We start from the raw sequence: 12,304 nt of genomic DNA, 5'->3' as shown, positions 1-12,304 counted from the left end.
AAGGTTCAAACTCTTCAGCCTTTAAAGTGAAGTTCTTTGGAATGGAGCCAGGCCTCCCTTCTGCTCAGTCTCCGCGCCCACTCCTGTTCTCCAGCCACACTGAGCTGTTGGCAATTCCTGCAGATGCTTCATCTCTTTACCTTCAGGGACCTCTGTCTGCAAGGCCCCTTTTCACATGTTCTTCTCTGGAGCTTTCTATTCATTTATTACCTCCCTGTTTGCTTAGTACTCCTTCAACAAATTGCTTTCCAGTCTATGTCTCCCACCTGTCAATGGATACTTTTTCTCTGTGTCTGTTAATATGCACATTACTTATAAGATTATTTTATGTGTGTTTACAAGTACATCTCTGTAGGCCTCAGAACCTGTGGTCAGCAGTTGGGAATTTGCTAGATATAGTACTTAATAATTAAGAATAGGTCTTAATAGATTTTTTTTCCCTGAAATAATGAACTTCAAGAAAACATAGTATATCCAAAACAGATTGCATTTTTATTTATACTGTTTTCAAACCTAACTGCATTGAAAGAAAAGCAAATTGTATCATAAATACAAATGCAAGCTATAGTCTAATAATAGCAAATAGGTATGATATTTATCTCTTAGTATGTGTTGTTTCAAGTGTTCAATTTACACTGTTCACAGCATCTCCTAAGGTAATTAATATTAGCGTCCCATTTTAAAGATGAAGAAACCTAGTCAGAGCAGGGTAAGTTACTTGTTCACGGTCATACCATAGCTGGTAGATGGCAGCACAGATTCAAACGCACAGAGACTAGCTCTGCAAAATGTACCCACTGCATATACCCACATGGGGATGTAGATAACTAGATCCTTCAATTAACTGGATTCCAGTAGTCCCTCCTTATCTGCAAGGATATGTTCCAAGATCCCAGTGGATACTTGAAACCTCAGAGCCTACCAAACCTTCTTTATACTGGCTTTCTATGTACATGCAGCCATTTGGTCAAGTTTTAACTTATCCACGAGGTACAGAAAGGATATACAATGGCTAAAAATAAAATAGAAGAATTACCAAAATATGCTGAAGGAAGAAAAAGTTATTTAAAACTTATGAATTATTTCTTTCTGGAATTATCCATGTAACATTTTAGGACTGGTCACCTGGGGATAACTGAGACCATGGAAAGTAAACGTTTGGATAAAGGGGATCACTATGTTTTTAATTATGATCTTTTCTTAGGAAGGGGAAATAAGTCATAAAAGCAGCTGCTGTCAGGGATTTCACCTAAAAAGAAATACACAGCCACAAGCGTTTCACTGCCTTTTTTCTTCTACGATGGTTACATTTTGCAAGGAGTGTTGACATTTGGTATTTTAACTCCAAAATTTCTCAGCCATCAACTATAGATGTTTCTAAAATAAATACTTTCCAAGGCAAGGAAGTGGGCTTGTCACAAGAGGGAAGAGGTTGTCTCACTAGTGGGAAATGAACAAAAACTTTTATCAGTCCAGAATGCACTTCCTCTAAATGTTTTAGCTAACCCAAAACTCTAATGACACAATGGTAATAGGCTGTGCTTGCCTCTGCCTTTACGATATAATTTAAAATACTTTTATGCTTATTTCAAGCCCTCAGAACAAAGAAGTGAGGAAGGCCTTAGGCTATAAACGTGTAGAACCACGATGTAGCTCCCCCCCCACCCTTATTTTGAACCACATAAGGATGAGAGGTAAAGATGTAACTACTTCCTCCAAGGAAGGGGGCCCACTTAAGATTTGGGATAGCCAGGCACAGTGACACACACCTGTCAAGCCAGCAACTCGGGTGGCTGAGGCAGGAGGATCGCCAGAGCAACATGGTAAGAACTCAAGATAGAAAATAAAAAGGTCTGGGAATGTAGCTCAGTGGTAGGGTACTTGCCTAGCACGTACCAGAGGCCCTGGGTTCAATCACCAGCACTGCAAAATACACAAATAAATAAATGTAAAGAAAAGAATTTTGGGCAGGACAAGTATCACTGTGGTATCTGCTAAGTGCTACAAGAGGAAGCAGAGGTTCTTACTGCTTTCCAAATAGAACCACTTAGGTTTTCGCAGAAGTAGCCAGCATTTCTTCTACCTAAGGAACAACAGGTCCTCAACAAGTTCCTCCAAAGGAAAAAGGGTCTGACTCATTTCTTGCCTTGTGACTTTCTGTATAGCTGTTTAGCTCACAGACTTCTTGTCGATTTATATTAGTTCTCATGTGTGTACACAGTGGAAAAGGAAGCCAGGCACATTGTTTTTGCTAAAATGACTCTTTTCCAGGGCATCTTCTCTTACTGCAATCTTTAAAAACTGCAGTAACCCCTGCCCCCCAACTCCCTATCTCTGGACACCCCAGCAGCACCCTCTCCTGCCCATTTTATCACTTGTCATCTTGGAATATGCTCATATGACATCTCTGCCTGGATTTCTCAATCTTTCTCTTCGTATACAATGTAAGTGCCACGAGGACAGGAAATTTTTTTCTATACCTTGCAATATCCTTAGGATGTGGAGCAGACCCTGGAACCTATTCAGCATGCCAATATATACTAAATGGCTAAAGATCATGTATTCCCAGCTCCCAACCAGATGGATGGATGGATAGATAGATAAATAGATAGATTGCCTGCTCTTATCAACACATAAATCTTTTAATGTGGAGAGTTTGCTCATTCAAAGTTTTCTGGCCTAGCATCTGATTAACCAAAATTGTGTTTTGCATATCAAGATTACATACTTTCTATCACTTTAGGCACTTCTCCTTTAATCCTGGTTGGCTCATAAATCTACTTTTGATTATAGATGACCTTTCTTGCCTCCCAGATAGTCTTTTAAAAAAGCAATTTAGCCTTTTACTGTAATTATATTCCAAATTTAAAAGTCTTGCCAGGATATAATTGTGCCCCTTCAATGTGCTTTATATGATGCCAAAATATTTTAAAGAAAAGTTCAGACAGCAAGCATATTAATATGTCATTGTGTTCTGAAATCTGAGAACATTTTCCCACAGGGCCCATATGACACCATCTCACTCACAATATTAACCAATAATTTTAATATCATTGGATATCAAGTTCATGGTCAGATTTTCCCTTGTTCCCAAAAATGTTCTTCACAATTTGTTTTTCTTTATTTCAGATCTTTTCTAGCACTAGGCCCAGTGTCCTTGTGTCCTTAACTCTTAGGATTCACTGTGGCATTTCTTACATCTTGATAGCAACTTGTTAAAAGAAGCCGTGCCCATTTCTCTATGAACTATCCAATCCTTGGATTTGTCTTATCGTGCCTTAGGGGTGTTAGTTTGACTGTCTCTCCATTGCTGAAATATTCATCTTACCATGACTGTGTACTAAGATACGAGAAAGAAAGGCGGGAGGGAGGGAGGGGAGGGAAAGAAAAATTTTTTTAAAATTATTTTTTTATTTATATATGACAACGGAATGCTTTACAATTCTTATTACACATATAGAGCAGAATTTTTCATATCTCTGATTCTATACAAAGTATATTTATACCAATTCGTGTCTTCATACATGTACTTTGGATAATAATGACCATTACATTCCACCATCATTTCTAACCCCATGCCCCTTCCCTTCTCCTCCAACAACTCTGCCCTATGTAGAGTTCATCTATTCCTCTCATGCTCCCTTTCCTTACCCCTCTATGAATAAGCCTCCTTGTATCAGAGAAAACATTTGACATTTGGCTTTTTGGGATTGGCTAACTTCACTTAGCATTATCTTCTTTAACTCCATCCATTTAACTGCAAATGCCATGATTTTATTCTCTTTTATTACTGAGTAATATTCCATTGTGTATATATGCCACATTTTTTTTTATCCACTCATCTATTGAAGGGCATCTACATTGGTTCCACAGTTTAGCTATTGTGAATTGTGCTGCTATAAACATTGATGTGGCTGTGTCCCTGTAGTATGCTCTTTTTAAGTCCTTTGCATTGTTCTATCCAGGTGCTACCAGTTTACACAAGGCCTTCTGCAAATCACACTGCAGCCATTTCTTCCTCTTGGGCATCTCAGATCTGGATCTCCCTCCTTTTCTCAGCACCTGACTCAGTATTCTATCTCTGTTCTCAGGACTCTTTCTTAGGGCTCTTCCATGGGCACTGTATTTGAGATGCTGTCTCCGTTCCCACAAATAATCTATTATAGTTGCTCACTAGCACCTTTGCCTCATTTATCCTTTTGAATAATTTTTTAATTCATGTGCTCATCTTGTTCCTCCTCTACTAATACGTATGTTTCAAGAAAGAGGGGCTAGCTCTTGTTTACTTATGTATCCCCAGTTCTGAAATAGTACCTAACACTTGGTAAAAAGCACAATAAACTTTGATTGAATGGCAAGCGTGTGGCATAGAGAAGTACTTTAATGGAATAGTTTGATGGTTGGTTGGATGAATGGATATGTTGTCATTTTTCTGCTTCTTATCAATCTGTGCATATTACTTTAACCACAAATGCTTAACTGTCCATTGACTAAAGAAAAAAAATGTTCAAATATGTTATTTTCTGTAGTTTAACCTATCTCACTGCAAAAGCTCAATGCCCATGTGAAATTCTGTTTTAGTCAGATTTTCTTACTTATTATTCCTGGGTGGGCATTGAATGGATGTTCCTATGTTATCCTATACCTACCTTTCATATCCTATCTGCTGATGCCTCTGGCTCTCAGGAATCAATTTTTCCCTTGAATTTCTGAAGTATATAACATGCAATACCTCTGTTACTCATACAGCAATTAGTGTAGAATCTCTCACCCAGAATAAGTAAGCATCACTAAATGTGTAAGAATGAGAATAAAGGCTAATTTCAGATCCATAAAGGCTAATTTCAGATCGGATGTGGCCTGCAGCTCATCCATAATTGCCTAGTCTTGAATTTTTGGTGCCCACTTTAGTTGTTATCTTCTTAGAGTGGAAATACTTAACTTGGGGTACCTGCTGGGCCTTTGAAACCCTTGCAAGAGATGCTTTGGCTGCACATGAAAGAAGATCCAGTCATTGTTGGTGGGGAGCTGAGGCTGGTACAGTGGTACAAAGAAAGGTTAGTCACTTTCCACTGGTCTGCTTAACTGGCCACACCCTGATGTTTATCACCAATTGACAGATAACTATTACCCATCTGGATTGGAAAAACATGGAAAACTAAAAAGGTAATGATACTAAAGGGCTCTGGCCACTGAAAAAGAACCTTTTCATCTAGAAAATGAAAACTATCCTAGAGTACTTTCCAAGAAGGCCAAGCAGGTAGCTGGCATCTGATTATTTGGAAATATCCCATTGCAAGGCCTTCCCACCTGCCAGGGAGGCAGGGATGTGGAGTATTTTTACTTAACCTCCAGTCAAGCAAAGGGAGTCAAGAGAGGCTTGGGGTCACTTACAAACAGCATTTGCTGCAAGGGCTTATGCCTTTATCAGGAGAAGTTTCATCAGCTTTTCCGTGCATAACACATGCTGTCAGGACAAGGAGCCTCAGTGGTTTCTCCTTAACTATGGGGGATACATTCTAAGATGGTTTGAGGATGCCTGAGATCTGAGATGGTACTCTGTGTATACTGTTTTTTTCTAAACATACATCCTCTGATAAAACTTTAATGTGTAACTCAGGAATGGAAAGATATTAACAGCAAAGACTACTAATAAACTAGAGTAGTTTTAGGAAAGTTCTATAATAAAAATTAGCTTAAGCCCATGAATTACTTGTATCTGAAATTTCCCAATTAATATTTTCAGACTATATTTGACCACAGGTAGCTAGCTAAGCCACTGAAAGCAAGGTACTGTATAATAATACTAGGGATTTCTGAAGAGAAATTTATAGGATCAGTTTTTAGATGGTATTATCAATGCATAGAGATTCTAATCCTATAGCATTAAAAGGAGGAAAACTTTTTGTAGTAGTCATAAAAACACGATGGATTGAACCCTTCAAATAGAAAACTTACTTACAAAATATCTGAAGTACTGAAATAATGAGTTTAGAAGATATATTATTGAATGTATTAAGCCAAGTTACTAAGACCACAACAAAAGAATCTCTATATAGATTTTAGAGAAATACATAACACCATAATCTTTTATTTATTTTTGCCTTCAGTTCATCATGTGCCTTGAATGGTGAAAATCACAATGTTACCAGTTAGGAGCTCTTACTCTAGAACAATCTATATGAGTATTTACTAAGAGAAAGGTGAAACATTACTCTCGCAGAGAATCCTCTCCCTTGTACACCTTTTAACTGATCTTTAATGTGCATGAAGAGAAGGTCACACAACACAAATAATGTGGCTTGGGGACTTTCAAAAATTCAACATGACTCAGTGGAGGACCCCCAGAATCCTCCCATTGTCCTCTCCGAGCCCAGATCCCTCTCCCCTGATGACTCCCCTGAGTTTACCTCCCAGAAGTTTACCGTTTTCTTAGTTTACACAAATCCTCTGAGAAGATGTGTCCTCTTGAGTGTGGCTTTTAAAGTGGCCTTGAGGCTGGTGCACTGGGTTTCTTCTTTAGCCCTCCCCATCTGGAAACATTTCCTGGGAACCTCAGACAACCAGCTTCCTTTCTTTTACATTTTCTCACATTTCCTGGACTTCAGATCTTGCTACTTTAACAGCAATACTTTCACAGAGTGCTTTCCTTTGGAACAAACTGTGTGACCCAGCCGTTGCACCTTCGGGTTGGAAAACTGGCAGTCCTAAGAGCTGATGCAGAGCAGCGAGAAACATCTGTTTATCTTTGTAAAAACAAATTTGCTTCATTTTCTCGCTATTTCTGACGATAGGAGACTCCCAAAGACACCCCCCCCCCTTTCTTTTTGGCTTCTTAGCAACTAACACTGGTGTGAGCTGCTTCCTATTGACAGGGCCCCTTATGGCTTCCCCCCACTTGGTTGTTGGATTTGGGGAACTGACATTGGTTTTTTTTCACTCCACAATACAGAAGTCTAGGTCTCATGATTGCTCACGCCCACGTGACCATGGGAATTGGTGCTTTCCCTCTGTCGTTTCCTGTGTTTGTCCTACAACAGGAAGAAAAAAATGTCAATCTTAGCAGAGACTATGAAGTAATAAATGGAGCTTTTTAAAAGTTTTTTTTTATGTTTTTTAAAACTTCGTGGAGCTAAGTTTTAGGTTCAGAGCAAAATTGGGCAGGAGGTGAAGAAATGTCTCCTGTACCCCTGCCTCCCCTATTATCAACATGCCCACCAGAAGGGTATATTTGTTATATTTGATGAATCTACATTGATACATCCCTGTCAGTCACTGGGAGTTCATAGTTGGATATTAGGGTTCACTCTTGATGCTGTAAATAACACGTATCTGCCTGTCAGTATCATACAGAATAGTTCAGTGCCCTAAAATCCCTGGGTTCTTGAGCAGTCATTTCGCCCTTCCCCTTAACCCTGGGCAGTCACTGATCTTTCTACTGTCTTTATAATTTTGTCTTTTCTGTAATGTCCTATGGCTTTTTCAACAAATGTGAATGGTGAATTGTTTGGCATAATTTTAATAAAAAGGAATTAAAACTGGTATATAAAGCATTCTACATAAAAGGACTATCAAGAGGCAATTACAAGTAGATTACATCAAGGTCAGCCTACTCAGAAATAAAAGGAGATTCACCTTTGTTATACAGTTTATCCTTCACCCAAGTAAAAATCTTGCATGCTGTCATGTAAAATTTTATCATCAGTGATTTATTTCCTCATACCGATGTTCTTTTGACCTTCTTCTTACATTGAGACCCTCTTGGGATGGTCAGCATTTTCATATAGTTTCTCCATTCTGTAGAAGCATTTCTCAAAATTAGTATTAAAAACCTGTAAAAGCCATCTGCTGCAAGTTGAGATCCTTTAAAAGTTCATGAATGTGATATGAGTATTTGGCCATGTTATCAAGAGGCTGTTTTGTTGTGAGTTTATTTGGTTGTTGATGAGAAACTGCTCTGTGGTGCTCAGCCTCACATTTCTATGAACCAATCCCTCTGAGTTTCCTTACACTGTGATCAGCTTTCAAAACTGGCTCACCTGAGTCACATCACATAACAACTGTCTGGCATTTGAAGTGATGGTGTTAAAGTGATTTTTTTTTTCCTTTCACTGTTTCCCGCTACCCATACAAACTGTAATTAGAAGTTGGAATATTGGCATGTTTGGAATTCTTGGGGAAGAAACAGCATCATTAAAACACAGTTGTGTGCTACTGCTTTAAACAGTGTTAGAATAGATCATTGAATTCATGAACATCTAAATTTAATTCCAGAATTCAAAGCTATGGTAATAAGGCTGGACCCAAGTTCTCTTAGGCCAAGTAATTTAATTCCTCAGCCAGTGGCACTGTTATGTATCTCTGCTCCTTGTTATTATGCCCGTAAATTGTGCAGGCAGATGCAGTAATGGCTGATGGGCGTGTAATTCACTTTTTTTTCATGGCTAGACTCATTCCAGAATGCAGATCACTTTAAACAGCTGTTTTCATAGGCATTTTTTTTCAGCTTGGAGCTTTAAGAGTAACATTCAATAATAACAGAGAAGGCTGGGAGGCATCTGGAGGTATCCAGGGTCATGTTTTCCCCATCCCCGCTGGGAACACAGTGCTTGTTATCTCAGGCCTGGATTGTATACTTGGACATTGTTACTTCCAGTGATGGCTCAAGATCATATGCAAAGTTCATAGTTTAAAGAGAATACTGGGTTGATTTAATTGTTCTCTCTTGCTTTACTTGAATTTTCCACCTAAGTTGGAGAACTCAACAGTATTGTGCATATAATTTTGATTGAATGAAGAGACCAAACATGGTAAGCTAACTGATGGTGTGCTTCAAGTCATTTTTATTTCACTTGCTAGTAGCACAACACTGGGATTCTGCAGAAGAACGTGGAAACTAAGTGAAGGACTCTAAGTGAAGTTTGAGCCAGACAAGCAACTGTTAAGTTTAGTATGTTTTTGAAATGTCACCTCAAGGAATAGACTCTTGTGCAGAAATGTTTGTGTGGGCAATCAAGGAATCAGTTATTTTGCCCCATTTAGCTCTAAGCAGATGAATCTTTATACCATCTGGTTGTCAATGCCCATGTTTTCTCTTCTTCTTCTCATGTATTTCTTCATGGTCTTGTGGAAATGTGAAAAGAACTGATCAGGATTTTCTCTGTATGAACACACAATTAAATTATTCTGCTTAAAAAGTTGCTTTTTATTCCATAGCCACGTTTCAAACCTTTTTGGATGTGATCATTCATTATCCTTGCATCATATTTAATCAGAGTTAGAAAAATATCCATTTGAGGAGTCACATACATTTTCATAGGACTTGTATAGAAATCCTTTATGCTTGCATTATTTGTAATCTCACTTAATCTGAGGGGATCTTACATGTCTTTCTACAACTTGTCTAAAAAATCCTTTCAATTCTGAAGCAATCAGAGAATTCCATCTCATGCTGTATTCATCTCCGTGTATCTCAGCAAAATTTCTTGTGGCTGTCCTGTCATATGCTGCATTTTGAAAGCCTTTCTGATTCTGGAATCTTCTTCCTTTCTGTCATCTGGACCATGGATGGCATCATACTGTTCTCCCCTCTGACATGTTTGAAATCAGATTTCCTCCATAATGCTGAATTTCAAGAATTCCTGACAGGTTGGTACAGTCACCCCAGTTCTTATCACTTACCCTGACAGTGAGCTCCTTGTTGGCCAGAATGGGCTCTGGGGCAATAATTCCCCTTTGCTTTCTTTTTTCTTGAGCGGTGGGGGAGATGTGGCATTCATATAACAACAGAGCAGCTGCTAATTCTATTAAGATGGTGCTTCTCATATGATATGTCAAGAGCTTTGTAATGTTGTGAACAACCAATAAAAAAAAAAGAAAAAAAAAAGATGGTGCTTCTCAAATAGACCTGCAGCAGATACTCTGGGACATGGAAATCTCCTCCACATCCAGGGTTTTTTTTACCTGAATTGATTTTGTGCTCTGATCAAGGGCCTCTTTCCTGCCTGCCAGGGGGTATGTGATAGACTCTCCCTGTCTCACACTTCTGTTCCCATCTTCCTTTATCTCCTTTCAAATGTTCTCAACCAGGACTGCAGAAGCACACACATATTCGTGGGGGTTGGGGGGGGGTGAGGGTGTTCTTAATAGGCCTTTTAAATTTTCTTTCATGTGTCCCTTTTTTGCCATTTATTCTTGGTGATTTCTTACCATTTGTGCGTCAGTGCATAGATATTTAATGTCATAAGTATTATTCTGATCTTCTTCCAACTCTTACTTGGAGTTGCTGATTATCTTTTGCCATCTTTCTTGGTATTGCTTGTTTGAAGTTTCTCAGAATGTTGCTGTTCCCTTGATACATAGCATCAGTATCAGCTGGAAACTTATCAGAAATGCAGATTCTCAGGACTCATCCCAGATCCACTGATTCAGAAGCTCTGGAAGTGATGGGCATCTGGTTATTTTTAATAAGTCTTTAAGGTAATGCTGGTACTTGCTAAAATTCTAGAACCAATGAAATATTGATATTCTGCAAAATCATAAGCAATTGGAGTAGGGAGCTCAAACTAAATAATTTCAGTAGGCTTCCCTGACCATGGGGTGTTACACATTTATTTAAGTCTATTTATTTTCTTCCTCTTTCCAGTATCAACTTTCAATAGCTCTTTGACCTGTGCTCATTGAGAATCTAATTCTATTGCAGGTGCTGTGTGTTTCTTTCATAGATGTTATGAGTGATAATTCTTTTAACACACTAAGCTCAGTTTTGAAACCACTTTTTTTTGTATAGACTTTATTTTTCAGAACAATTTTAAGTTTTTAGAGAATTTGAGTGGACGATATGAAGGCTCTCTGTCTGCTTTTAGGTTCCCCACCCCCACAGTTTCCTCTAATCCTTAACATTTTGCCTTAGTGTGACACATTTGAACCAATACTGACAGATAGTTATGAACCAGTTTTCATATTTTACACTGGTGCTCACGTTTGTGTTGCACGTGTGTGGGTTTTGACAAATGCATAATGCCACATGCCCCTGCTGCTGTAGCATACAAAATAGTTCCACAGCCTCAGCAGCCTTCATGCTCTGCCTTCTCTGCTCTTTCTCCATCCCCTCAAGCCCTGCTGAGCTCTTCACTGTCTCCACAATTTTGCCTTTTGCAAAATGTCATAGAATTGGAATCATGGCTTCCTCTTTTTGCAACCCTGTAAACTCAGAAGAGCTATGCTAAGTCCAAGTGAAAAACACTTTGCCACTTACTGAGCTAGAATCCAGGCTCAGACCTGCTAGCTTCAAGCTTTGTGTATTTTTCTTCAATGCCATGTTCCCTCTGGAATTGCCAAAGTTCCTGGTTGTTCTTGTTGTTTCTTTTCCTGAATTTTGTTGAATTCACTGTTACAATGAAGGGTTTCTATTTGTTCTTGCAGTGAAGACAAAGTAGTGGAAGTGGCAGAGGAGGAGGAAGTGGCTGATGTTGAGGAAGAAGAAGCCGATGATGACGAGGATGTGGAGGATGGTGATGAGGGAGAGGAGGAGGCCGAGGAACCCTATGAAGAGGCCACAGAGAGGACCACCAGCATTGCCACCACCACCACCACCACCACAGAGTCCGTGGAAGAGGTGGTCCGAGGTAATCCACTGTTGGCTTGTTTATGTTTGTTCATTTGTTTTTTTTTAATTTCTTGGGATATAAGAAAGTATCACACCAGAGTTTTGATATTTCAGTCTACCCTATTGACACTGCCTTCCCCACCCAAAAAATAATAGTGTTTTTTTGTTGTTGTTTTTTTTTGGATAACAAATAACCCAGCTTCTTGTGAAACTTGTTGATTTTTTTCCCCCTTTTGGTTTAACAAGCAGTTCAACAGCTAATTTCAAGTAATAGCATTTCCTGATTATACAGTCTAGTCTGTGCCTTGTTCTAGACCATCTCATTTGACAAACACCAAGCATTCAACCTCCTAGCGGTTGCCCTAGCAGTTGCTACTTTGTTTGCATGCTATTGTCTGTTGCTTACCACTGAGACTGTGAGCTCCATGATTGTAAGAAATGGACTCTATTTAGTTAGCCTACAGAGTGCTAGGCTTATAGAAAGTTAAAAAACAAACAAACAAAAAAACCTTTGTCCCAGCAGTAGTTATGAGATTTAACTAAAGATCTGGCAAGTGTCACATTATTAATGCCTCAAAATTTAACTTGGATGAATTTTGTTACGTGTAAGTTGTTTAACTGGGGATCGTGACAATCTCTTCTTCAAGAAGTAGATGCTAGTATCTTAGATTTTGTTTTTCTGTTAATGTTTCTGTT

General features: G+C 38.8%; 1 protein-coding gene across 6 annotated transcripts in view; it reads left to right on the top strand.

Annotated features, from left to right (window-relative positions):
• App (amyloid beta precursor protein) overlaps positions 1-12,304 on the top strand; it is a 237,999-nt gene that overhangs the window by 118,682 nt on the left and 107,013 nt on the right. For all 6 annotated transcript variants that reach the window (XM_078044496.1, XM_078044500.1, XM_078044498.1 and 3 more), the window contains exon 6: positions 11,425-11,627. In XM_078044496.1, coding sequence (XP_077900622.1) covers positions 11,425-11,627 — 203 coding nt within the window. The remainder of the gene's footprint in view (positions 1-11,424; positions 11,628-12,304) is intronic.

Source organism: Ictidomys tridecemlineatus, chromosome 3, assembly GCF_052094955.1.
Source record: "Ictidomys tridecemlineatus isolate mIctTri1 chromosome 3, mIctTri1.hap1, whole genome shotgun sequence".
Classification (NCBI taxonomy): Eukaryota; Metazoa; Chordata; class Mammalia; order Rodentia; family Sciuridae; genus Ictidomys; species Ictidomys tridecemlineatus.
This window is presented reverse-complemented; position numbering and strand designations above follow the sequence as displayed.